Source organism: Ranitomeya imitator, chromosome 1 (genome assembly GCF_032444005.1).
Source record: "Ranitomeya imitator isolate aRanImi1 chromosome 1, aRanImi1.pri, whole genome shotgun sequence".
Classification (NCBI taxonomy): Eukaryota; Metazoa; Chordata; class Amphibia; order Anura; family Dendrobatidae; genus Ranitomeya; species Ranitomeya imitator.
In genome coordinates this window covers 1,230,034,827-1,230,062,642 of record NC_091282.1, presented here as the reverse complement: position 1 = coordinate 1,230,062,642, position 27,816 = coordinate 1,230,034,827, and the positions used below count along the sequence as shown (strand labels likewise).

At 51.5% G+C, this 27,816-nt stretch overlaps 1 protein-coding gene across 1 annotated transcript in view; it reads left to right on the top strand.

Moving 5' to 3' along the window:
* The window catches only part of EXOC6B (exocyst complex component 6B), a 239,086-nt gene that overhangs the window by 149,881 nt on the left and 61,389 nt on the right, over window positions 1-27,816 (top strand). Inside the window, exons 19-20 of the mRNA XM_069745123.1 lie at window positions 525-666; window positions 6,324-6,397. Coding sequence (XP_069601224.1) covers window positions 525-666; window positions 6,324-6,397 — 216 coding nt within the window. The remainder of the gene's footprint in view (window positions 1-524; window positions 667-6,323; window positions 6,398-27,816) is intronic.

The following is a 27,816-nucleotide window of genomic DNA, read 5'->3' as shown; positions in this document are numbered from 1 at the left end:
ACGCTTATTCCTGTACTACCTGTATAATGTCTCCTGGAATACTCTGTGCTGCTGTGCATGGCTCTGCTCATTGTCTGGGAGATCATTGTTGGCTCCATGTGCACATAAAGGAACACTACAACCCCCATCATGCTCTGACCACCAGAAACAGCCATAATACGGTGGCTCAGTGGATAGCACTGCAGCCTTGCAGCGCCGGGGTCCTGGGTTCAATCCCACCAAGGACGACATCTGCAAAGAGTTTGTATGTTCTCTCCGTGTTTGCGTGGGTTTCCTCTGGGTTCTCCGGTTTCCTCCCAAAGACATACAGATAGGGACTGTAGATTGTGAGCCCCATCGGGGACAGTGATGATGATGATGTGTGCAAACTGTAAAGCGCTGCGGAATATGTGAGCGCTATATAAAAATAATGATTATTATTATTGTAACTACAGCTCCCATAATGGTCTGACCACCAGACCCAGGCATATTACACTATGTAGATCACCCCGTCATGCTGTGACCGGCTGTTCTGTGTCTTGCAGGGTAAGGTGGCGCAGACGGCCTGCATGTCGGCCTGTAAGCACCTGTCCACGTCGCTGACGCAGCTGCTCCTGGAGGCGGAGGTGAAGCAGATCACAATGGGGGCCTTACAGCAGTTCAATCTGGACGTGAAGGAGTGTGAGCGTAAGTATGTGACCGGCCGCAGACCGATCCCGCCATGGAGGCTATCCCCTCCCCCCACGCTATGGAGGCTATCCCCTCCCCCCACGCTATGGAGGCTATCCCCTCCCCCCACGCTATGGAGGCTATCCCCTCCCCCCACGCTATGGAGGCTATCCCCTCCCCCCACGCTATGGAGGCTATCCCCTCCCCCCACGCTATGGAGGCTATCCCCTCCCCCCACGCTATGGAGGCTATCCCCTCCCCCCACGCTATGGAGGCTATCCCCTCCCTCCATGCTATGGAGGCTATCCCCTCCCCCCACGCTATGGAGGCTATCCCCTGCCCCCACGCTATGGAGGCTATCCCCTGCCCCCACGCTATGGAGGCTATCCCCTGCCCCCACGCTATGGAGGCTATCCCCTCCCCCCACGCTATGGAGGCTATCCCCTCCCCCCACGCTATGGAGGCTATCCCCTCCCCCCACGCTATGGAGGCTATCCCCTCCCTCCATGCTATGGAGGCTATCCCCTCCCCCCACGCTATGGAGGCTATCCCCTGCCCCCACGCTATGGAGGCTATCCCCTGCCCCCACGCTATGGAGGCTATCCCCTTCCCCCCACACTATGGAGGCTATCCCCTTCCCCCACGCTATGGAGGCTATCCCCTCCCCCCACGCTATGGAGGCTATCCCCTCCCCCCACGCTATGGAGGCTATCCCCTCCCCCCACGCTATGGAGGCTATCCCCTCCCCTCCACACTATGGAGGCTATCCCCTCCCCTCCACACTATGGAGGCTATCCCCTCCCCCCACTCTATGGAGGCTATCCCCTCCCCCCACTCTATGGAGGCTATCCCCTCCCCCCACTCTATGGAGGCTATCCCCTCCCTTCATTCTATGGAGGCTATCCCCTCCCCCCACTCTATGGAGGCTATCCCCTCCCCCCACTCTATGGAGGCTATCCCCTCCCCCCACTCTATGGAGGCTATCCCCTCCCCCCACTGTATGGAGGCTATCCCCTCCCCCCACACTATGGAGGCTTTCCCCTCCCCCCACTGTATGGAGGCTATCCCCTCCCCCCACTGTATGGAGGCTATCCCCTCCCCCCACACTATGGAGGCTATCCCCTCCCCCCACACTATGGAGGCTATCCCCTCCCCCCACTCTATGGAGGCTATCCCCTCCCCCCACTGTATGGAGGCTATCCCCTCCCCCCACTGTATGGAGGCTATCCCCTCCCCCCACACTATGGAGGCTATCCCCTCCCCTCCACACTATGGAGGCTATCCCCTCCCCCCCGTGCCGTGGAGGCTGTCCCCTCATCCTGTGCGGTGGAGGATATCTCTCTCTCCCATCAAAACCGTGGAGGCTATTCACCTTCCCCCTTGCACCGTGGAGGCTATTTCCCCCCCCATCCCCGTTCCATGGAGGCTATTCCTTTCACCCCCCCTGCATGCCGCGGAGGCTATTTCCCCACGCCGCGGAGGCTATTTCCCTCACCCCGCACCGCGGAGGCTATACCCCCCGCGCAGGCTATTCCCTCCTGTGCCGTGGAGCTTATCCCCCTCCTTCCTCCTTCCATAGAGGCTCCCCCTCTCTCCCGCACAGGTCCCGTGCACCGGTTACAGTTCAGAGCTGGGCCAGTGACACTGGGATCAGTCGGGAAACCCTGCCGCCAACTGCAGATCTCCTGCTGCCCAATTAGACGCCCTGAATGGCAGAGCAGGTGCCGTCAACCTGAGCAGCAGGAGCTGTGACCCTGCCTCATCCCGGGGCGGGCGGCCATCCATCAGCGTCACTCCGAGCAGCGGCCTCCATCCAGCCTCTCCTCTGTCTCTTCCTGTGGGAAGCCGTGGGGTCTGTCGTCTGGCAGCTCCTGTCTTGTAATCTACTGGTATAAAGATTTACAGACTGTGGCCCAGAGGAGGGGGCGGAAAAGTGGCCGGACAATGGCCGTATACAAGCCCCAATATCCCCCGAGCAGGGCTGAGAGCAGCGCCGGAGACAGCGCCACACGGCCCATCACCTGGCCCATCACCTGGCCGGTCATCTGTCTCACGTCAGCTGGGACTGATGTAAGCGTGCGTGATCTATAAGAGTGCGTGATATGTAAACGTGCGTGATATGTAAGCGTGTGTAGTATATAACTCTGCCGAATATTTAACTGTGCGTGATATATAAGCGTGCATGATCTATAGCCGTGCATAATATGTAACCATGTGTGATATATGAGCGTGCATGATATAGAAGCATGCGTGATCTATGGCTGTGCATAATATGTAACCATGTGTGATATAAGCATGCATGATATAAGAATAATAATTTAATTTATATAGCGCCAACATAGAAGAGTGCGTGATCTATGGCTGTACACAATATGTAACCATGTGTGATATAAAAGCGTGAGTGATATATAACTGCGTAATATGTAACCATGCGTGATATATAAGCATGTGTGATCTGTAGCCATGCATAATATGTAACCATGTGTGATATATAAGTGTGTGATATGTAACTGAGCAATATGTAACCGTGCATGATATGTCATCATTCATGATATATAAGCGTGCATGATCTGTAACCGTGTGTGATATATAAGTGTGTGATATGTTACTGAGCAATATGTAACCGTGCATGATATGTCATCATTCATGATATATAAGCGTGCATGATCTGTAACCGTGTGTGATATATAAGCGTGTATGATGTATAACTCTGCGTAATATGTAACCGTATATGTCCCCTTGCATGATATATAACTCTGCGTAATATAGAAGTGTGTGTGATATATATCTGTGTAATATGTAATAATATGTAACCGTGCGGAATATGTAGGCACTCGCAATATAGAAGCTTGTGTAATATGTAACCCTGTACAATAATATAACCGTGCGTAATATGACGCAGTGTAATTGAGTGGGACGCAGTAATAGTATGGTAGACTCTAGCGGCTCTTTCTTGTGTCCGTCTCCTTCTTGCACCCAGACCCCCCTCGATATTAGGTCTGTATGTGGCCGGTACGTTCTCCGGTGTCCGGCCAGCACGGTGGGGGTGATTGAGCTCCGGCTCTGGCCTCCATGATTCCGTCTTGGCATTTTCTGACTCTAGCGGCTCTTTCTTGTGTCCGTCTCCTTCTCGCTCCCTTCTTGCACCCAGACCCCCCTCGATATTAGGTCTGTATGTGGCCGGTACGTTCTCCGGTGTCCGGCCAGCACGGTGGGGGTGATGGTGCTCCGGCTCTGGCCTCCATTATTCCGTCTTGGCATTTCTGGCTCTAGCGGCTATTTCTTGTGTCCGTCTCCTTCTTGCACCCAGACCCCCCTCGATATTAGGTCTGTATGTGGCCGGTACGTTCTCCGGTGTACGGCCAGCACGGTGGGGGTGATGGTGCTCCGGCTCTGGCCTCCATTATTACGTCTTGGCATTTCTGACTCTAGCGGCTCTTTCTTGTGTCCGTCTCCTTCTCGCTCCCTTCTTGCACCCAGACCCCCTCGATATTAGGTCTGTATGTGGCCATTACATTCTCCGGTGTCCGGCCAGCATGGTGGGGGTGATTGAGCTCCGGCTCTGGCCTCCATGATTCTGTCTTGGCATTTCTGACTCTAGCGGCTCTTTCTTGTGTCCGTCTCCTTCTCGCTCCCTTCTTGCACCCAGACCCCCCTCGATATTAGGTCTGTATGTGGCCGGTGCGTTCTCCGGTGTCCGGCCAGCACGGTGGGGGTGATGGTGCTCCGGCTCTGGCCTCCATTATTCCGTCTTGGCATTTCTGACTCTAGCGGCTCTTTCTTGTGTCCGTCTCCTTCTCGCTCCCTTCTTGCACCCAGACCCCCCTCGATATTAGGTCTGTATGTGGCCGTTACATTCTCCGGTGTCCGGCCAGCATGGTGGGGGTGATTGAGCTCCGGCTCTGGCCTCCATGATTCTGTCTTGGCATTTCTGACTCTAGCGGCTGCTTCTTGTGTCCGTCTCCTCTCTTGCACCCAGACCCCCCTCGATATTAGGTCTGTATGTGGCCATTACATTCTCCGGTGTCCGGCCAGCATGGTGGGGGTGATTGAGCTCCGGCTCTGGCCTCCATGATTCTGTCTTGGCATTTCTGACTCTAGCGGCTGCTTCTTGTGTCCGTCTCCTCTCTTGCACCCAGACCCCCCTCGATATTAGTTCTGTATGTGGCCGGTACGTTCTCCGGTATCCGGCCAGCACGGTGGGGGTGATTGAGCTCCGGCTTTGACCTCCATTATTCGTCTTGGCATTTCTGACTCTAGCGGCTCTTTCTTGTGTCCGTCTCCTTCTCGCCCCCAGACCCCCCTCGATATTAGGTCTGTATGTGGCCGGTGCGTTCTCCGGTATCCGGCCAGCATGGTGGGGGTGATTGAGCTCCGGCTTTGACCTCCATTATTCGTCTTGGCATTTCTGACTCTAGCGGCTCTTTCTTGTGTCCGTCTCCTTCTCGCCCCCAGACCCCCCTCGATATTAGGTCTGTATGTGGCCGGTGCGTTCTCCGGTATCCGGCCAGCATGGTGGGGGTGATTGAGCTCCGGCTTTGACCTCCATTATTCGTCTTGGCATTTCTGACTCTAGCGGCTATTTCTTGTGTCCGTCTCCTTCTCGCCCCCAGACCCCCCTCGATATTAGGTCTGTATGTGGCCGGTGCGTTCTCCGGTATCCGGCCAGCACGGTGGGGGTGATTGAGCTCCGGCTTTGACCTCCATTATTCGTCTTGGCATATCTGACTCTAGCGGCTCTTTCTTGTGTCCGTCTCCTTCTCGCCCCCAGACCCCCCTCGATATTAGGTCTGTATGTGGCCGGTAGGTTCTCCGGTGTCCGGCCAGCACGGTGGGGGTGATGGTGCTCCGGCTCTGGCCTCCATTATTCCGTCTTGTCACCATTACAGGAACCAATTGATCTAACAGAGCAGGAGGTGCGGAGCGTCCGTCCCGTCAGACACATTGTCACCTGGCAGCGCACGCCCTCCGCCGCCGCCTGAGCCCTGATTCCCATCCAGCGATTATGATGAGAATCCGGCACGTCGCCCGGTCTCATGGAGATCACCGCACTGTACGCCCCGCACACCCTCGTCTCCCGGCTCGGGATAATATTACGACAGAGACCATGTAATCATCTTAGAAAGATTCCCAGTGGCTGAGTCAATGGTCGCCCCCAATCCCCGGATGTAATGCACCATACCAGATAATGGAAATATGCGGGGGGACGCGCGATTGTCCGCAGTTATTTATTATTGATACCTACTGGGGGGGGGGGGCAGGGTGACAGCCATGAAATCGGAAAATTCCTGCCGCAATATACAAAGCTTCCCCCAAATGAAAGGACCCCGGACAATGTCGCCCCCACCTCAAGCCATCGCTGCTTCTTTTTTTTTTTTGGTTGACTTGTTTGTCCATTGACCATAGAAATAACGCGGCGCTCGGAGTGGCCCATGGGAATAGATTTGGGGTTGAGTTAGTACAGTTTCCTCGCTGTCAAGACGCTGGAATTAATGGTGTTTTGATGACACAAATTTTGAAGAGCAGACAAAGAGCGTGACGGGCCCGAGACGTGGCCCCATAGATGCGGGTTCCTCCTCTCCCCCAGCCTCCCTTGTCCTCGCTGTCATCTGTCTGCCAATCTTCCTGTCCATGCCTATTTAAAGACGCCTTTCATGGTTTATTCTTTCCCACAGGGTTTGCCAGATCGGGCCCGGTGCCTGGGTTCCAGGGGGACACACTGCAGTTGGCCTTCATCGACTTAAGACAAGTAAGCCTTTGTTGTTTTTGTGCTTTATTTCTCTTTTAAGATGTGTGACTGAGGGCCCATGAGGTCTTAAGGAGCGAGAGAAGGAATGGGGAGGGGGGCTCCAAGGAAGAGGTGGGAGTGGTGGAAGAAACGAGGCTCTCCAAGGATTAAACGCCGGAGACCTGCGTCCTTTCTCCCCTTGTATTATCAAGGCTGTCAGGGTGGGTTCCTCGGCCCGCACTGTGATGGACGCGGGGGGGATATTGACGCCGTGCTGCTCCCATGGCCGACCTCTGTGTGGTGCAACATGTATATGACTTTTAGCAGGGCATCGGATAACGTAGCAATCTTGTAAGGCTGAACAAGAGGGCAAGGAAGCGCCCTGCCAAATCTGCAGCAGAGAATTAGGCCAGGCGGGCGAGGGAAGGCGTCAGGCGGGCGAGGGAAGGCCAAGCTTTAGAGGAAGATGAAGTCTGTCCAGTAGGTTCCTAGTCCTGGCGGTGCTGACTGCAGACATGTCCTCCAGGGGACAGTGCTAATGACAGGTGGTCCGCCTCTCACATTATGTGGCCCCGTGACCCCATAATGGTAACATGTCTACAGGATCTCCTGCTCGGATCATGCTTGTCGGTCCCCAGGTAGATCCCGTCTCCTCCTACCATATTCTGCCTGAAATATTCCCATGTTATCATTCATCTGTGAAATGCAGAAAGCCCAAAATGTCCTACAATTTTTTTTTTAGACAGTCTGAAGTTATTGCAGTAGTTGTACCTAGAGAACCGCCATATTGCACAAAGCGAAGACAGGGAAAACTGTTCCTCTGTAGCCACCCCTGGGTCACATAGAGGCCGTCTGTAGCCACCCTGGGTCACATAGAGACCGTCTGTAGCCACCCTGGGGCACATAGAGGCCGTCTGTACCTCTGTAGCCACCCCTGGGGCACATAGAGGCCGTCTGTACCTCTGTAGCCACCCCTGGGGCACATAGAGGCCGTCTGTACCTCTGTAGCCACCCCTGGGGCACATAGAGGCCGTCTGTAGCCACCCTGGGTCACATAGAGGCCGTCTGTACCTCTATAGCCACCCCTGGGGCACATAGAGACCGTCTGTACCTCTGTAGCCACCCTGGGTCACATAGAGGCCGTCTGTACCTCTGTAGCCACCCTGGGTCACATAGAGACCGTCTGTACCTCTATAGCCACCCCTGGGGCACATAGAGACCGTCTGTACCTCTGTAGCCACCCTGGGTCACATAGAGACCGTCTGTACCTCTGTAGCCACCCTGGGGCACATAGAGACCGTCTGTACCTCTGTAGCCACCCCTGGGGCACATAGAGGCCGTCTGTACCTCTGTAGCCACCCCTGGGGCACATAGAGGCCGTCTGTACCTCTGTAGCCACGCCTGGGGCACATAGAGGCCGTCTGTAGCCACCCTGGGTCACATAGAGGCTGTCTGTACCTCTATAGCCACCCCTGGGTCATATAAAGGCCGTCTGTACCTCTGTAGCCACCCTGGGTCACATAGAGACCGTCTGTACCTCTGTAGCCACCCTGGGTCACATAGAGACCGTCTGTACCTCTGTAGCCACCCTGGGGCACATAGAGGCCGTCTGTACCTCTGTAGCCACCCTGGGGCACATAGAGGCAGTCTGTACCTCTGTAGCCACCCCTGGGGCACATAGAGGCCGTCTGTACCTCTGTAGCCACCCCTGGGGCACATAGAGGCCGTCTGTACCTCTGTAGACACCCTGGGTCACATAGAGGCCGTCTGTACCTCTGTAGCCACCCCTGGGGCACATAGAGGCCGTCTGTAGCCACCCCGGGGCACATAGAGGCCGTCTGTACCTCTGTAGCCACCCTGGGTCACATAGAGGCCGTCTGTACCTCTGTAGCCACCCTGGGGCACATAGAGGCAGTCTGTACCTCTGTAGCCACCCCTGGGTCACATAGAGGTTGTCTGTACCTCTGTAGCCACCCTGGGGCACATAGAGGCCGTCTGTACCTCTGTAGACACCCTGGATCACATAGAGGCCGTCTGTACCACTGTAGCCACCCTGGGTCATATGGAGGCCGTCTGTACCTCTGTAGCCACCCTGGGTCATATAGAGGCCGTCTGTACCTCTGTAGACACCCTGGATCACATAGAGGCCGTCTGTACCTCTGTAGCCACCCTGGGTCATATAGAGGCCGTCTGTATCTCTAGCCACCCTGGATCACATAAAGGCCGTCTGTACCTCTGTAGCCACCCTGGGTCATATAGAGGCCGTCTGTACCTCTGTAGACACCCTGGATCACATAGAGGCCGTCTGTACCACTGTAGTCACCCTGGGTCACATAGAGGCCTTCTGTACCTCTGTAGCCACCCTGGGTCATATAGAGGCCGTCTGTACCTCTGTAGCCACCCTGGGTCATATAGAGGCCGTCTGTACCTCTGTAGCCACCCTGGGTCATATAGAGGCCGTCTGTACCTCTGTAGACACCCTGGATCACATAGAGGCCGTCTGTACCACTGTAGTCACCCTGGGTCACATAGAGGCCTTCTGTACCTCTGTAGCCACCCTGGGTCATATAGAGGCCGTCTGTACCTCTGTAGCCACCCTGGGTCATATAGAGGCCGTCTGTACCTCTGTAGCCACCCTGGGTCATATAGAGGCCGTCTGTACCTCTGTAGACACCCTGGATCACATAGAGGCCGTCTGTACCACTGTAGTCACCCTGGGTCACATAGAGGCCTTCTGTACCTCTGTAGCCACCCTGGGTCATATAGAGGCCGTCTGTACCTCTGTGGCCACCCTGGGTCATATAGAGGCCGTCTGTACCTCTGTAGCCACCCTGGGTCACATAGAGGCCTTCTGTACCACTGTAGTCACCCTGGGTCACATAGAGGCCGTCTGTAGCCACCCTGGGTCATATAGAGGCCGTCTGTACCTCTGTAGCCACCCTGGGGCACATAGAGGCCGTCTGTACCTCTGTAGCCACCCTGGGTCACATAGAGGCCGTCTGTACCTCTGTAGCCACCCTGGGTCACATAGAGGCCGTCTGTACCTCTGGTAGCCACCCTGGGTCACATAGAGGCCGTCTGTACTCATATAGAGGCCGTCTGTACCTCTGTAGCCACCCTGGGTCACATAGAAGCCGTCTGTACCTCTGTAGCCACCCTGGGTCATATAGAGGCCGTCTGTACCTCTGTAGCCACCCTGGGTCACATAGAGGCCGTCTGTATCTCTGTAGCCACCCTGGGTCACATAGAAGCCGTCTGTACCTCTGTAGCCACCCTGGGTCACATAGAGGCCGTTTGTACCTCTGTAGACACCCTGGGTCACATAGAGGCCGTCTGTACCTCTGTAGCCACCCTGGGGCACATAGAGGCCGTCTGTACCTCTGTAGCCACCCTGGGGCACATAGAGGCCGTCTGTACCTCTGTAGCCACCCTGGGGCACATAGAGGCCGTCTGTACCTCTGTAGCCACCCTGGGGCACATAGAGGCAGTCTGTACCTCTGTAGCCACCCCTGGGTCACATAGAGGTTGTCTGTACCTCTGTAGCCACCCTGGGGCACATAGAGGCCGTCTGTACCTCTGTAGCCACCCTGGGGCACATAGAGGCAGTCTGTACCTCTGTAGCCACCCCTGGGTCACATAGAGGTTGTCTGTACCTCTGTAGCCACCCTGGGTCACATAGAGGCCGTCTGTACCTCTGTAGCCACCCTGGGGCACATAGAGGCCGTCTGTACCTCTGTAGCCACCCTGGGGCACATAGAGGCCGTCTGTACCTCTGTAGACACCCTGGGTCACATAGAGGCCGTCTGTACCTCTGTAGCCACCCTGGGTCACATAGAGGCCGTCTGTACTCATATAGAGGCCGTCTGTACCTCTGTAGCCACCCTGGGTCACATAGAGGCCGTCTGTATCTCTGTAGCCACCCTGGGTCACATAGAGGCCGTCTGTATCTCTGTAGCCACCCTGGGTCACATAGAGGCCGTCTGTATCTCTGTAGCCACCCTGGGGCACATAGAAGCCGTCTGTACCTCTGTAGCCACCCTGGGGCACATAGAGGCCGTCTGTACCTCTGTAGACACCCTGGGTCACATAGAGGCCGTCTGTACCTCTGTAGCCACCCTGGGGCACATAGAGGCCGTCTGTACCTCTGTAGCCACCCTGGGGCACATAGAGGCCGTCTGTACCTCTGTAGCCACCCTGGGGCACATAGAGGCTGTCTGTACCTCTGTAGACACCCTGGGTCACATAGAGGCCGTCTGTACCTCTGTAGCCACCCTGGGGCACATAGAGGCCGTCTGTATCTCTGTAGACACCCTGGGTCACATAGAGGCCGTCTGTACCTCTGTAGCCACCCTGGGTCACATAGAGGCCGTCTGTACCTCTGTAGCCACCCTGGGTCACATAGAGGCCGTCTGTACTCATATAGAGGCCGTCTGTACCTCTGTAGCCACCCTGGGTCACATAGAGGCCGTCTGTATCTCTGTAGCCACCCTGGGTCACATAGAGGCCGTCTGTATCTCTGTAGCCACCCTGGGGCACATAGAAGCCGTCTGTACCTCTGTAGCCACCCTGGGTCATATAGAGGCCGTCTGTACCTCTGTAGCCACCCTGGGGCACATAGAGGCCGTCTGTACCTCTGTAGCCACCCTGGGGCACATAGAGGCCGTCTGTACCTCTGTAGCCACCCTGGGTCACATAGAGGCCGTCTGTACCTCTATAGCCACCCTGGGTCACATAGAGGCCGTCTGTACCTCTGTAGCCACCCTGGGTCACATAGAGGCCGTCTGTACCTCTGTAGCCACCCTGGGTCACATAGAGGCCGTCTGTACCTCTGTAGCCACCCTGGGGCACATAGAGGCCGTCTGTACCTCTGTAGCCACCCTGGGTCACATAGAGGCCGTCTGTACCTCTGTAGCCACCCTGGGGCACATAGAGGCAGTCTGTACCTCTGTAGCCACCCTGGGGCACATAGAGGCCTTCTGTACCTCTGTAGCCACCCTGGGTCACATAGAGGCCTTCTGTACCTCTGTAGACACCCTGGGTCACATAGAGGCAGTCTGTACCTCTGTAGCCACCCTGGGTCACATAGAGGCAGTCTGTACCTCTGTAGCCACCCTGGGTCACATAGAGGCCTTCTGTACCTCTGTAGCCACCCTGGGTCACATAGAGGCCTTCTGTACCTCTGTAGCCACCCTGGGTCACATAGAGGCAGTCTGTACCTCTGTAGCCACCCTGGGTCACATAGAGGCCTTCTGTACCTCTGTAGCCACCCTGGGTCACATAGAGGCCTTCTGTACCTCTGTAGCCACCCTGGGTCACATAGAGGCCGTCTGTACCTCTGTAGACACCCTGGGTCACATAGAGGCCGTCTGTACCTCTGTAGCCACCCTGGGTCACATAGAGGCCGTCTGTACCTCTGTAGCCACCCTAGGTCACATAGAGGCCGTCTGTACCTCTGTAGCCACCCTGGGGCACATAGAGGCCGTCTGTACCTCTGTAGACACCCTGGGTCATATAGAGGCCGTCTGTACCTCTGTAGCCACCCTGGGGCACATAGAGGCCGTCTGTACCTCTGTAGACAACCTGGGTCATATAGAGGCCGTCTGTACCTCTGTAGCCACCCTGGGTCACATAGAGACCGTCTGTACCTCTGTAGCCACCCTGGGTCACATAGAGGCCATCTGTACCTCTGTAGCCACCCTGGGTCACATAGAGGCCTTCTGTACCTCTGTAGCCACCCTGGGGCACATAGAGGCCGTCTGTATCTCTGAAGCCACCCTGGGTCACATAGAGGCCGTCTGTACCTCTGTAGCCACCCTGGGTCACATAGAGGCCTTCTGTACCTCTGTAGCCACCCTGGGGCACATAGAGGCCGTCTGTATCTCTGAAGCCACCCTGGGTCACATAGAGGCCGTCTGTACCACAGCTCAGGATTGCTGTGACCTGCGGGTGGCTTCAGTATTCGATTCTGTCGCTGACCTTTCGTATTTCTCGCCCTTGAAGCATTATGATACTTTACTTTCTTGTCCTACATTCATGGCCAAAAGTATTGACACCCCTGCAATTCTGTCAGATAATACTCAGTTTCTTCCTGAAAATGATTGCAAACACAAATTCTTTGTTATTATTATCTTCATTTAATTTGTCTTAAATGAAAAAACGCAAAAGAGAATGAAGCAAAAAGCAAAACATTGATCATTTCACACAAAACTCCAAAAATGGGCCAGACAAAAGTATTGGCACCCTCAGCCTAATACTTGGTTGCACAACCTTTAGCCAAAATAACTGCGACCAACCGGTTCCGGTAACCATCAATGAGTTTCTTACAATGCTCTGCTGGAATTTTAGACCATTCTTCTTTGGCAAACTGCTCCAGGTCCCTGATATTTGAAGGGTGCCTTCTCCAAACTGCCATTTTTAGATCTCTCAACAGGTGATCTATGGGATTCCGGTCTGGACTCATTGCTGGCCACCTTAGAAGTCTCCAGTCCTTTCTCTCAAACCATTTTCTAGTGCTTTTTGAAGTGTGTTTTGGGTCATTGTCCTGCTGGAAGACCCATGACCTCTGAGGGAGACCCAGCTTTCTCACACTGGGCCCTACATTATGCTGCAAAATTTGTTGGTAGCCTTCAGACTTCATAATGCCATGCACACGGTCAAGCAGTCCAGTGCCAGAGGCAGCAAAGCAACCCCAAAACATCAGGGAACCTCCACCATGTTTGACTGTAGGGACCGTGTTCTTTTCTGTGAATGCCTCTTTTTTTCTCCTGTAAACTCTATGTTGATGCCTTTACCCAAAAAGCTCTACTTTTGTCTCATCTGACCAGAGAACATTCTTCCAAAACGTTTTAACCTTTTTCAGGTAAGTTTTGGCAAACTGCAGCCTGGCTTTTTTATGTCTCAGGGTAAGAAGTGGGGTCTTCCTGGGTCTCCTACCATACAGTCCCTTTTCATTCAGACGCCGACGGATAGTACGGGATGACACTGTTGTACCCTCAGACTGCAGGGCAGCTTGAACTTGTTTGGATGTTAGTCGAGGTTCTTTATCCAACATCCGCACAATCTTGCGTTGAAATCTCTTGTCAATTTTTCTTTTCCGTCCACATCTAGGGAGGTTAGCCACAGTGCCATGAGCTTTACACTTCTTGATGACACTGCGCACGGTAGACACAGGACATTCAGGTCTTTGGAGATGGACTTGTAGCCTTGAGGTTGCTTATGCTTCCTCACAATTTGGTTTCTCAAGTCCTCAGACAGTTCTTTGGTCTTCTTTCTTTTCTCCATGCTCAATGTGGTGCACACAAGGACACAGGACAGAGGTTGAGTCAACTTTAATCCAAGTCAACTGGCTGCAAGTGTGATTTAGTTATTGCCAACACCTGTTAGGTGCCACAGGTAAGTTACAGGTGCTGTTAATTACACAAATTACAGAAGCATCACATGATTTTTCGAACAGTGCCAATACTTTTGTCCACCCCCTTTTTTATGTTTGGTGTGAAATTATATCCAATTTGGCTTTAGGACAATTCTTTTTGTGTTTTTTCATTTAAGACAAGTTAAATGAAGATAATAATACCAAATAATTTGTGTTTGCAATCATTTTCAGGAAGAAACTGAGTATTATCTGACAGAATTGCAGGGGTGTCAAAACTTTTGGCCATGGCTGTAACTGTGTTGGCGCCGCTGGTTATACCGGCACACGAACATGAAGACACAAAAGAGCACAGTGAGGTCAGAAATACTCTGTTGTAAAAAAAATCACAGTAATAAGCAAGTGCTAGTCAAAAGATGGAAAAAACAGGATATTTAGTTGATACGTTTTTTTGCAAAAAAATATACTAAGCTGATCCACCAATCGTCAAGGTATACCCATATAGAGCAGTCCTACCTAATGTATATAATCTCTATCTGATGTATTTAAAAACGAGATCATCTGTATAGTACCTGTATAAGCAGGGTTCAGAGAGGGAATTTTCATGTGGACATGCTGGATGGAACAGCTTTGATGCAAATGACCCATAAGGAGTGGTGGACTCCCTAGTCTTGTAGAAACAAGAGAACAATTACAGAACCAGAAACACATGGGCTACTTGCACAGTGAACAAGTCTGTAGGAACCTGTTCACACCACCAAGAAACTTGAAGACACAAAAGAGCACAGTGAGGTCAAAAATACTCTGTTGTAAAAAAAAAATCACAGTAATAAGCAATTGCTAGTCAAAAGATGGAAAAAACAGGGTATTTAGTTGATACGTTTTTTTGCCAAAAAAACGGGCAAGTAGCACATGTGTTTCTGGTCCTGTAATTGTTCTCTTGTTTCTACAAGACTACAATTCCCTCTCTGAACCCTGCTTATACAGGTACTATACAGATGATCAGGTTTTTAAATACATCAGATAGGGATTATATACATTAGGTAGGACTGCTCTATATGGGTATACCTTGACGATTGGTGGAGCAGCTTAGTATACATTTTTTTGCAAAAAAACGTATCAACTAAATACCCTGTTTTTTCCATCTTTTGACTAGCACTTGCTTATTACTGTGATTTTTTTTTACAACAGAGTATTTTTTACCTCACTGTGCTCTTTTGTGTCTTCAAGTTTCTTGGTGGTGTGAACAGGTTCCTACAGACTTGCTCATTGTGCAAGTAGCCCAAGTGTTTCCGGCAGACGAACATGCTGGGAACGGCCCTTTTGGATGGTCAGATCTCTGCAATCCACTAGTCCAGAACAGCGAGGCTCATAACATGACGGCAATCATGGATTCTTATACAGAAGGGCTAGTCTGGGAAAGAAAACATGTTCAGATTCCCTATTAAAGGGCTCTAAATTACTAAAGGGCTATGTCTGTGGAAGAGTGGTGGGGACCGTCCGGGACGAGGAGTCCATTCTGGGATCTTGTCTGTGCATGCGGCGTTCTTCTCATTCTCCGGAGCCGGTAATTGGTCATCAGAAGTTTCGCTACAGGATGGACCAACTTGTCTTATCCATTAACCAAACCTTCCCGAGGAGCCATGACTCCCGGCATTACATGGACAGCCCATAGGTGTCATAGGGTAACTCTCCATCTCACCCGTGGAGCCGCAGTTACTCCACAGATCACAGCAGATCCACGGTGGTCCCAGAAGGTGGGACGCTTTGTAATCTTGTCCAGGGATCTCTGATAGAAAATGTAATATCCCTTTTACAGCTGAGGACGTGTCATCTTAGCTGTCTGGTGGCCCCAACTGATGTCCACATGATGTGCGTTTCCTGGTGAGAGTCCATGGAGCTTTTAATCTTTTTTTTTTTTTTTTTTTTATTATTATTATTATTATTTTTTTTATGCCGGGCGGAGTTGTCGTCGCCATAAACTCTATAAAAGTTTTCAATCCTTTAAACTTTATTCCAGCCCGTAGTCTGGGGGAGGCCCAGGCCAAATCAGGCCAGATGTCTGCTCCCCACTCAGAGCCCCGATCCGGAAAATATTAACTTCTAGATCAAACCCATGTACCTCAATGAGCTGCGGAGATGAAAGGCGGGCACCGACGTGGCAGAGTCCGCAGCTCGTCCCTGTGAAGCTCCTCTTTTTTTTTTGTGTGTGTGTATTGATATGCCAGGGGCAGAGGAGGAGGAGGAGAAGGTGTTGAATTGTGCACTGTCATCGCTTTTGCCGAGAAGATGGATGGGTCGGATGGAAAGTGTGAATGAAGTTGGGAGTCAGTGACGGATGTTCCTGTCCTATAAAGCCCATCTCTCTATGTCTCACAGTAAACAACAACAAGAAGCCGAGCTGGCACTTTGTCTGTGCTGCCACGATGATGCAGTACCTCTCGTATTCATGGCTCTTCCCGATGCTCCAGGGGTATAACGTGCACTGACATTATCCTCTCTCCATCGATGATCCTGTCTGGAGGAGCTTTCATCTGGTAATGGATGAGCCTGAGAAGAGTGATGGCGGCGCCATCCGTCATCCTTTGACATGGCCGGGCCGCGCTTCATTAACACGCCGTTGGGAACCTTCCTTTCGCCATATGTAACCTTGGTTTTTTTGTTGTTTTCTGGTCGGTTTTCTTGGTTTTTGTTCTGTACCTTTTTTTTTCCTTCAGTTGAGCGCCTCAAATCTTGCATTTCGGTAAAAAAAAAAAAAAACTTGTGGGAGAATGGCGCGGTTTATCAGCTCTAGCGGTCACCCAGCAACGTTTTTTTTTTATTTTCCGCTTTCCAGTGATATTTATGCCTAGCGCTTTCTATGGCGGCACAAAGACGACGAGCTAATTTGTCATTTCCGAAGACGGTATTACGGCTGAGAATTACCGAACCTTCTTAGGTGTCTTAGAAGACGTCCAACCCAATGTGGCTGCGGTGCCAAATTGTCAGGCACTTGGGGCTTCCAGGACCAGGAGCCGTTTACGGGCCGGTGGAAGGCTTTGTGGTTGTTTTTTGTAGTTTACTTCTCCTGCATGATAAGTAAACTTTGGCGCCAGTGTATCTACCCTCCTCTGCTGTCTCCAAATTTAATATCTGCTTGAATGGTTGTGATAGCCGTATTGGTCACCGCTGTATTTTCCGCGAGAGTGACCATCCAACTTTACCTCATCCCTGAATGGCAAATCTCCTCAGTCATTTTCACTCTTAAATCGGTAGGAATCTTCTCTTCATACTTAAATTCACAGTTACAGCAGTCGCTTTGTGCAAATTGAGTCAGAATTTTGTTTCCTTCATGCATACGGACACTCTTTGGCTGAGCAGTATATATCCTTACTCCCTCATACTAAGCATTATCTGTCTCTCAACTCCCTCATGCACATGGGTGCGCAGTACAGCTGAGCGTTATGTCTCCAATTCCCTTGTACATAGGCAAACTCAGTTTGCCTGTAAACTGTCTCCCAACTCTCAAACATTTCTCACTCAGTTTGGCTGATCGCGCCCTCCTGTTCCCTCACACACACGGGCGCTCAGTTTGGCTGACTATCTCTCCTGACACCCCCCCACACATGGACGTTCAGTTTGGCTGACTATCTCTCCTGACACCCCCCACACACATGGACGCTCAGTTTGGCTGACTATCTCTCCTGACACCCCCCCACACATGGACGTTCAGTTTGGCTGACTATCTCTCCTGACTCCCCCCCACACACATGGACGCTCAGTTTGGCTGACTATCTCTCCTGACACCCCCCCACACATGGACGTTCAGTTTGGCTGACTATCTCTCCTGACTCCCCCCCACACACATGGACGCTCAGTTTGGCTGACTATCTCTCCTGACACCCCCCCACACATGGACGTTCAGTTTGGCTGACTATCTCTCCTGACTCCCCCCCCACACACATGGACGCTCAGTTTGGCTGACTATCTCTCCTGACTCCCCCCCACACACATGGACGCTCAGTTTGGCTGACTATCTCTCCTGACACCCCCCCACACATGGACGTTCAGTTTGGCTGACTATCTCTCCTGACTCCCCCCCACACACATGGACGCTCAGTTTGGCTGACTATCTCTCCTGACACCCCCCCACACATGGACGTTCAGTTTGGCTGACTATCTCTCCTGACTCCCCCCCACACACATGGACGCTCAGTTTGGCTGACTATCTCTCCTGACACCCCCCCACACATGGACGTTCAGTTTGGCTGACTATCTCTCCTGACTCCCCCCCCACACACATGGACGCTCAGTTTGGCTGACTATCTCTCTTGACACCCCCCCACACATGGACGTTCAGTTTGGCTGACTATCTCTCCTGACACCCCCCCACACATGGACGTTCAGTTTGGCTGACTATCTCTCTTGACACCCCCACACACATGGACGCTCAGTTTGGCTGACTATCTCTCCTGACACCCCCCCACACATGGACGTTCAGTTTGGCTGACTATCTCTCCTGACTCCCCCCCACACACATGGACGCTCAGTTTGGCTGACTATCTCTCCTGACACCCCCCCACACATGGACGTTCAGTTTGGCTGACTATCTCTCCTGACTCCCCCCCACACACATGGACGCTCAGTTTGGCTGACTATTAGTGATGAGCGAGTGTACACGTTGCTCGGGTTTTCCCAAGCACGCTAGGGTTGTCTCCGAGTATTTATGACTGCTCGGAGATTTAGTTTTCATTGCAGCAGCTGAATGATTTACAGCTACTAGCCAGGCTGAGTACATGTGGGGGTTGCCTGGTTGCTAGAGAATCCCCATATGTAATCAAGCAGGCTAGTAGCTGTAAATCATTCAGTTGCCGCGATGAAAACTAAATCTTCGAGCGGTCATAAATACTCGGAGGTCACCCGAGCATGCTCAGGAAAACCCGAGCAACGAGTATAATTGCTCATCACTACTGACTATCTCTCCTGACTCCCTCACACACATGGGCGCTCAGTTTGGCTGACTATCTCCTAATTCCCTCACACACTGGTACTCCGTTTTGCTGACTATCTCTCCTAAAGGTACCGTCACACTTAAGCGACGCTGCAGCGATACCGACAATGATGTCGATCGCTGCAGCGTCGCTGTTTGGTCGCTGGAGAGCTGTCACACGGACAGCTCTCCAGCGACCAACGATCCCGAAGTCCCCGGGTAACCAGGGTAAAACATCGGGTTACTAAGCGCAGGGCCGCGCTTAGTAACCCGATGTTTACCCTGGTTACCAGCGTAAACGTAAAAAAACCAAACACTACATACTTACCTTCCGTTTCTGTCCTCCGGCGCTCTGCTTTCCTCTGCACTGTCAGCGCCGGCCAGCCGGAAAGCAGAGCGGTGACGTCACTGCTCTGCTTTCCGGCTGGCCGGCGCTCACAGCCAGTGCAGGGAAGCAGAGCGCCGGGGACAGACACGGAAGGTAAGTATGTAGTGTTTGTTTTTTTTTACGTTTACGCTGGTAACCAGGGTAAACATCGGGTTACTAAGCGCGGCCCTGCGCTTAGTAACCCGATGTTTACCCTGGTTACCAGTGAAGGCATCGCTGGATCGGCGTCACACACGGCGATTCAGCAATGTCTACGGGAGATCCAGCGACAAAATAAAGTTCTGGACTTTCTGCAGCGACCAACGATGGCACAGCAGGATCCTGATCGCTGCTGCGTGTCTAACTGAACGATACCGCTAGCCAGGACGCTGCAACGTCACTGATCGCTAGCGATATCGTTCAGTGTGACGGTACCTTAAGTCCCTCACACACGGGCACTCAGTTTTGCTGACTATCTCTCCTGTTCCCTCACACACATTGGCGCTCAGTTTTTCTGACTATCTTTCCTGACTCCCTCACACACGGGTGCTCAGTTTGGCTGACTATCTCTCCTGACTACCTCACACACATTGGCGCTCAGTTTTTCTGACGATCTTTCCTGACTCCCTCACACACATTGGCGCTCAGTTTTGCTGACTATCTTTCCTGACTCTCTCACACACATGGGCGCTCAGTTTGGCTGACTATCTCTCCTGACTACCTCACACACATTGGCGCTCAGTTTTTCTGACGATCTTTCCTGACTCCCTCACACACATTGGCGCTCAGTTTTGCTGACTATCTTTCCTGACTCTCTCACACACATGGGCGCTCAGTTTGGCTGACTATCTCTCCTGACTACCTCACACACATTAGCGCTCAGTTTTGCTGACTATCTTTCCTGACTCCCTCACACACGGGCGCTCAGTTTGGCTGACTATCTCTCCTGACTCACACACATGGGTGCTCAGTTTGGCTGACTATCTCTCCTGACTCACACACATGGGTGCTCAGTTTGGCTGACTATCTCTTCTAATTTCAATATAGCCATGGGCACTTTGTTTTGCCAAACTTTCATGTGTTTTTAACATATTGAGTCACGTAAACTGCTGACAAGACACATCTTTGTGGCACCTTATCTCATGGAAGAATTAAAGGTTTGGTTGAAATTCAACGTGCGTGATCCGCTTCTTTTCCAATATCGTCTTTTGGGGGAGAGTTCAGAGGTCTCCCTACATATTAGGTCAGCTGGATCTGTTGAAATTTTTTGTACATTTCTAATTAGCTAATTCCCTCCAATCCTAAGTCCCTCAACGACAATCTTTTTCTCCAAAGGGATGGAAACACCTGTACAGGCTGTGAACTGGTACTAGCAATTCTCTCCTGCTTTGTTAGTTTGTGAGACCTCTGGTCACTTAGGACATCTGGTATCCACGCTCATCTCCATGTTCTCCAGTATTCTTCAGGTTCCATAGACTAAAGTTGTGACATGCTCTGGTCCTCACTGTATCACCACCACTTCTCAGACTTCCTTAGAAAGAAGATCCTACATCGGCTCCTTCTGTCATCTGGAGGACTTCCGAGGTATCTCACGAGCATCCACACCATGGAAGTAGTAGATCTAACTACATATATCAATATTCCTAAACAGCTGATCTCTAACTCAACTGTACTTAATCCCCAGCTGATTCCATCCATGAAATCCTTCCAAATTGAATTCCCACAGGTTAGGCTTCTGCTGTAGACTTGGAGAATTGTCCTAATTTTTGTGTGTAAAGAACACAGGGTAGTTCACGAGGAATGTTCCCATGACAGAAGGTCTTCACACTGGTAGATTTGGTCAACACAGTTTCCCAGTCGTGAATTTTGGTGAACAAATGATTCCTCTGATTCAAGTGTGGTAGATAAGGTTGAAATCTGGTAAAACTCTTGGTTTCTAACTTTTCTCGTTTCGTCCTGGATTGATTACTTACACTCTGATCTCAAGATTGACATTAGAAATACCACATGGGACTAAAGGTGGTCATACCCTTTAGAAAACCAGTATTTGGCCCACAACCATTCCTCCTGACTTCCAATACATTTGTACATCAGGCTCAAGAGTAGAGAATAAACTTTCATTTGACACTTCACTTCATGACGTATCGATAAAAGATTGGTCCAATATGCCTGATCGAACTTTGCTCCAACATCTGCTGTCTGTGTTGGAACCACCCCCTTGCACATGATGTGATATAATTGACCAATCCCAGCTTAGTCTTGGGCTTTGGATGCGCTTATCTAATGTACATGACCACCTTACGACTAAGAAAGGACATTGAGGATGAGTGTATCCATTGCTAAGGAGCCAATGCCAAGAAAGGCATTTATTCAAGTGAATCTCAAACACAAGACTCAAAGGATGGCAAAGGATTCGGTTAAAAAATAAAAGAAGCAAACGTTGTATACAAAAAGTACGAGGCTGAATCGGGCCATTTATTTTCAGAATCTTCCGTCATGCCATACTGAAGTGCCTAGAGGTCGATGCTTAACCTCAAGGTGGCACTGTGTAACCTTGCACCACGTGCTGCTGACCTACTGGGCCGGTGATTAAGACACCTACTGAGCTTATTAGTTACCAGAGTCCTGTTCCAGGACATTCCAGGAATACTCGCATTCAGTGTTTACCTGAGACTGATTAACTTTCTGCAACCATTTTTCGAAATTGGCTGTGGGGTGGTTGGTGGTCTACCTCTTAAGCATCAGTTTGGAAGTTTTGGTTCTGCTTCAATATACAGGTGTTTCTCCCAAAATAAGAATATCATCAAAAGTTAATTTATTTAATTTCTTCAATACAAAAAAGTGAAACTCATTATTTATCTTAATGTTGATGATTATGGCTTACAGCCAATGAAAATCCAAAAGTCATTATCTCAGTAAATTACAATAATAAAAAAAAAACAGCAAAGGCTTCCTAAGCTTTTATAAAGGTTCCTTAGTCTGTTTGAATAGGTTCCACAATCATGGGGAAGACTGCTGACCTGACAGATGTCCAGAAGGCAGCCATTGACACACTCCAGAAGGAGGGGAATCCACAAAAGGTCATTGCTCAAGAAGCCGGCTGTTCACAGAGCGCTGTATCCAAGCATATTAATGGAAAGTGGAGTGGAAGGAAAAAGTGTGGTAGAAAAAGGTGCACAAGCAACCGGGAGAACCGCAGCCTTGAAAGGATTAAGAAAAGGCCATTCAAAAATTTGCTGAGATTCACAAGGAGTGGACTGCTGCTGGAGTCATTGCTGCAAGAGCCTCCACACACAGACATATCCAGGACATGGGCTACAAGTGTCACATTCCTTGTGTCAGGCCACTCATGGCCAATAGACAACGCCAGAAGCGTCTTACCTGGGCCAAGGAGAAAAAGAACCGGACTGTTGTCAGGGGTCCAAGGTGTTGTTTTTAGATGAAAGTATTTTGCATTTCATTGGAACTCAAGGTCCCAGAGTCTGTAGGAAGAGTGGAGGCCACAATCCAAGCTGCTGGAGGTCCAGTGTGAAGTCTCCACAATCAGTGATGGTTTAGGGAGCCATGTCATCTGCTGGTGTAGGTCCACTATGCTTTATGAAGACCGAAGCCAGCGCAGCCGTCTACCAGGATATTTTAGAGCACTTCATGCTTCCCTCTGCCGACAAGCTTTATGGAGATGGAAATGTCATTCTCCAGCAGGACTTGGCCCCTGTCCACACGGCCAAAAGTACCAATACCTGGTGTAAAAACAACAGTATCACTGGGCTTGATTGGCAGCAAACTTGCCTGACCTTAACCCCATAGAGAATCTATGGAGTATTGTCAAGAAGATGAGACACCAGACCCAACAATGCAGATACTGAGATAAATGACTTTTGGGTTTTCATTGGCTGTAAGCCATAATCATCAACATTAACAGAAATAAACACGTGAAATAGATCACTCTATGTGTAATGACTTTATAGAATATCAGTTTCACTTTTTGTATTTGAGGAACTGAAATAAATTATCTTTTTGATGATATAATTTTGTGAGAAGCACTTGTATGTGCCATAATTTACTTTGTGTTACAAGCATTCTACAAGGACGTATTGTTCACCTCCGACGAAGGGTAATCCTTTTACTAAGGGTATGTCCACACGTTCAGGTTTTTTCGCATTTTTTCGCTATAAAAACGCAGACATATGCATCCTATCATTTAGAATGCATTCTGCAATTTTTGTGCACATGATGCGTTTTTTTTTTTTCCGCCAAAAAAACGCATCGCTGTAAGAAAAAGCAGCATGTTCATTAATTTTGCGGTTTTTTTTTTTTGCTTTTTTCCCGCTATTCAATGTATTGGGAAAAAACGCAAAAAAAAAACGCACAAAAACCGCTCCCATGACATTGTTTACCTAAGCCTACTTAAGGCCTTCTAAGAAACACAACTCTTGGTCTTGTCTGTTTTCCTGTGCACCTCTATCTGCTCCTGGCCTGCATCTGCCGGCGTAGTTTTGGACTTTCCTGTGTCCGGTCTGCCTGTGGCTTCCAGTGCTCCACGCTTGCTTTCCTGCTGCTGCATCTGTGTGCCCACCTGTAGGGTCTATCTCCCCTGGTGCGCCTAGCACAGGTGCCTTCTCCACTACAGGGTTGAAACACACAAAAAATCAGATTCTGCTTCACTTTTATCCAGTATTTTTGCATTACATGTGCAAGTAGCACCCGCTGTTTCTACCCTTTCATGGGTATACAGTCCTCCTAAGAACCTCCCAAACAACAATTCAAGGTGGCGTGAAGCTCCGAGCCTTGCGTCTCCTGGTTTAACAGATGTAACCGCTACCAACATGACCACCGTCAGGTCTTTTCTTATACTCGCTCACCGCCATTGCTTTATCATTCTGCAGCTACATCTAGAGCCGACTGTCGTTTTTTGTGCCAATTTTCTTTTTTAATCATCAGCCATATTATACGTGAGACCAAAAAAAAAATCCTCCCTTCGTTGTCCTCTCCTGCTTTCGAGAGATGGGCTGGTGCTCTACAGTCCTGGATTGTGTCTATCGGAGCATGTGTTCAGTGACGTGTTGTGTAATGGACCTGACTCTCATCGCCTCACGCGTTTTCTCTCGTCACTCGCCACTCGGGCACATTACGCAAGGTCACGGAGTTTATCTTTGTCCTCATTTGCCATGCTATCGTGACGGCGATACGACTTTTACATGTTCTGTCCAGAAAACCGCATTGCGATGGTATTTTACTTGAGGGTTCATCCGGGACCAGTAGATATAAAGTAACCTGAGCGCTGTGTGCCACGGAGAAGATTGTAGCTGCTAAGTGGCCCCTTACATAAACTACTCCAGACCTGGAAAGCTTTCCCTTCTTACTGTACAGACCCTCGGCCTCACTTCATAATGGGTTAACGAGCTGCCTCATCGCAGCGACACCTCCGGGACCTGACAGTCAGATCTGCACCCTGCACATTAATGCAGGGGCTGAGCGCAGGCTCCCAGCGTTCAGAACTGCAAACCTCCCCTTATGTCACTAGTGTGACCTGACGAGAGGAAAGAGCGAGATTAAACAAGCCATCCCCGTCACTTGCTGCTCATTCCAGGATATCATAACCGTAACCAGAAAATATCGTTTAGTATATAATGGGGGGTTGGATGTCATAGTAAAGTGGGAACACTGTACAAGAATGTAGCGATAACTTACACACAGAAATAACTAGTCCGCTCATATGCACAGGCCATGGCTACTAAATGGTGGCCTGGGACAAGATATCTGCATATATCAGAGATGACCACCGTCTAGGTCAGACCCAGCTTCTGTCCACCACCACCCACCCGACTGTTCGCATCGCTGCTTTACAAGGGTCCTGTTGTCTTAACTCAAGCTTGTTACCCTCTTAAAATACTCTGCGTGCTGCTGAAGCATCTTGCGACCTCTCTGTTGTATAGCTGTGGAGGCTTAAGTCCGATGCTCGGTGGAGAATCCTGGGGAGGTAGCTCATACCATAGACAGCAGTCTGTGAAGGTCGGCCTGACCTGTCGTCCCTGCTCTATTACGTTATCCCTGGAGATTGGGGCGGCTCCTATAGGCTGATAACACCTCAACTCTAATGGCTTGGATATTAAAAATTTACGAGCCCTGGCATTGTATTACCTGTAATGGGGGATGGGGCCGATCTCTTGATACCATGGACCACCAAGTTTTTCTATAATTTGTGATAAATGCTTGTGAGCATGTATTGGGAGTCTATATTTCAGGTTGGTCTGCGCCCACCCTTTGTTCTTCGGGAGTGTCTGCGCCCACCCTTTGTTCTTCGGGAGTGTCTGTGCCCACCCTTTGTTCTTCGGGAGTGTCTGCGCCCGCCCTTTGTTCTTCGGGAGTGTCTGCGCCCACCCTTTGTTCTTCGGGAGTGTCTGCGCCCACCCTTTGTTCTTCGGGAGTGTCTGCGCCCGCCCTTTGTTCTTCGGGAGTGTCTGCGCCCGCCCTTTGTTCTTCGGGAGTGTCTGCGCCCACCCTTTGTTCTTCGGGAGTGTCTGCGCCCGCCCTTTGTTCTTCGGGAGTGTCTGCGCCCACCCTTTGTTCTTCGGGAGTGTCTGCGCCCACCCTTTGTTCTTCGGGAGTGTCTGCGCCCACCCTTTGTTCTTCGGGAGTGTCTGTGCCCACCCTTTGTTCTTCGGGAGTGTCTGCGCCCGCCCTTTGTTCTTCGGGAGTGTCTGCGCCCGCCCTTGGTTCTTCGGGAGTGTCTGCGCCCACCCTTTGTTCTTCGAGAGTGTCTGCGCCCGCCCTTTGTTCCTCGGAGGTGTCTACGCCTGCTCTTTGTTCTTCGGGAGTGTCTGCGCCCGCCCTTTGTTCTTCGGGAGTGTCTGCGCCCGCCCTTTGTTCTTCGGGAGTGTCCTCGCCCTACATCTGTTCTTCGGGAGTGTCCTCGCCCACCCGTGTCGGCAACCGCCCTTTGTTCTTCGGCAGTGTCGGCGACCGCCCTTTGTTCTTCGGGAGGGTCGGCGACCGCCGTTGTTCTTCGGCGGGGACGGCGCCGGCCCTTTGTTCTTCGGCAGGGTTGCCGGGTGCCCTTTGTTCTTTGGCAGGGTCGCCAGCTGCCCTTTGTTCTCTGCCAGGGTCGCCGGCCGCCCTTTGTTGTTCAGCAAGGTCGCCGGCCACCCTTTGTTGTTCAGCAAGGTCGCCGGCCGCCCTTTGTTGTTCGGCACGGTCGGTGGCTGCCCTTTGTTGTTTGGCAGGGTCACCGGCCACAATTTCTTGTTCGGCAGGGTCGCCAGCCGCCATTTGTTCTTCGACAGGGTTGCCGGCCGCCCGTTGTACTTCGGCAGGGTCGCCTGCCGCCCGTTCTTCGGCTGGGTCGCCGGCCACCCTTTGTTTTTCAGCAGGGTCGCCGGTCGCTCTTAGCCCTCCGGCAGGGTCGGTGCTTACCTTTTGTTAACCTGTATTAGTCCTGGGGAATGGATATAATCGGTGTCACACACTTGCCTTTGTGTATGAGCCATGACTGGGACATGTCAACTCTTGACATCTTGCACTCTGTGTGTACTGGGAAGAAACTGGTTTTCACAAGTGCATGCTGTCTTCTGAAAAATTACTGAATGTAATAACGGGGGGCATACATGTCCAACAAGGTTCTTGTCTTATGGTCATTGTGTCCTCTCTCCCCTCACCCTTCCGGTATCGGACAGCCTTGGATTTGAGCAGCGCCTCTGTGAACTCTGCGTGGCCTTGTCCTGCCGCTGCCAGTAACTGCCTCCCCACAAGCCTGTGCTGCAGCAGTTTGGGTCCCAGAGCGTGCGGCGTGTTTGCCTAGAGTTACAATTACCCTGAACTCTGCCTGACACTCGGCTGAACCGGACCCAGATGAGGAGACAGATGAAGCAGGAGTTTGTACCGGATCACTGACAGGTGCAGCGGGAGTGGAGAGTGGATCACTGACAGGTGCAGCGAGAGTGGAGGGCGGATCACTGACAGGTGCAGCGAGAGTGGAGAGCGGATCACTGACAGGTGCAGCGAGAGTGGAGAGCGGATCACTAACAGGTGCAGCGTGAGTGGAGAGCGGATCACTGACTGGTGCAGCGTGAGTGGAGAGCGGATCACTGACTGGTGCAGCGAGAGTGGAGAGCAGATCACTGACTGGTGCAGCGGGAGTGGAGAGCGGATCACTGACAGGTGCAGCGTGAGTGGAGAGCGGATCACTGACTGGTGCAGCGAGAGTGGAGAGCGGATCACTGACAGGTGCAGCGAGAGTGGAGAGCGGATCACTGACAGGTGCAGCGAGAGTGGAGAGCGGATCACTGACAGGTGCAGTGAGAGTGGAGAGCGGATCACTGACTGGTGCAGCGGGAGTGTAGAGCGGATCACTGACAGGTGCAGCGTGAGTGGAGAGCGGATCACTGACTGGTGCAGCGAGAGTGGAGAGCGGATCACTGACAGGTGCAGCGTGAGTGGAGAGCGGATCACTGACTGGTGCAGCGGGAGTGGAGAGCGGATCACTGACAGGTGCAGGGAGAGTGGTGAGTGGATCCTCCTGTGATTGGAGGATCACCAGAAGGTGCACAGGTGGCAGAATTTAATAATCTGTCGCATTTCATCCCCGCCGGCTTTAACCCTTTGCTGATTGCAGCATTTTTTCGAGTTTGAGGCAATTGGCTATACAGCAGTTCCGCAATGTGTGATCTGGCATCATCCAGAAGTAGAGCAGCCGCTGTGACCGCGGAGCGTACTGGGAAGTACATGGGGTCCTCGTC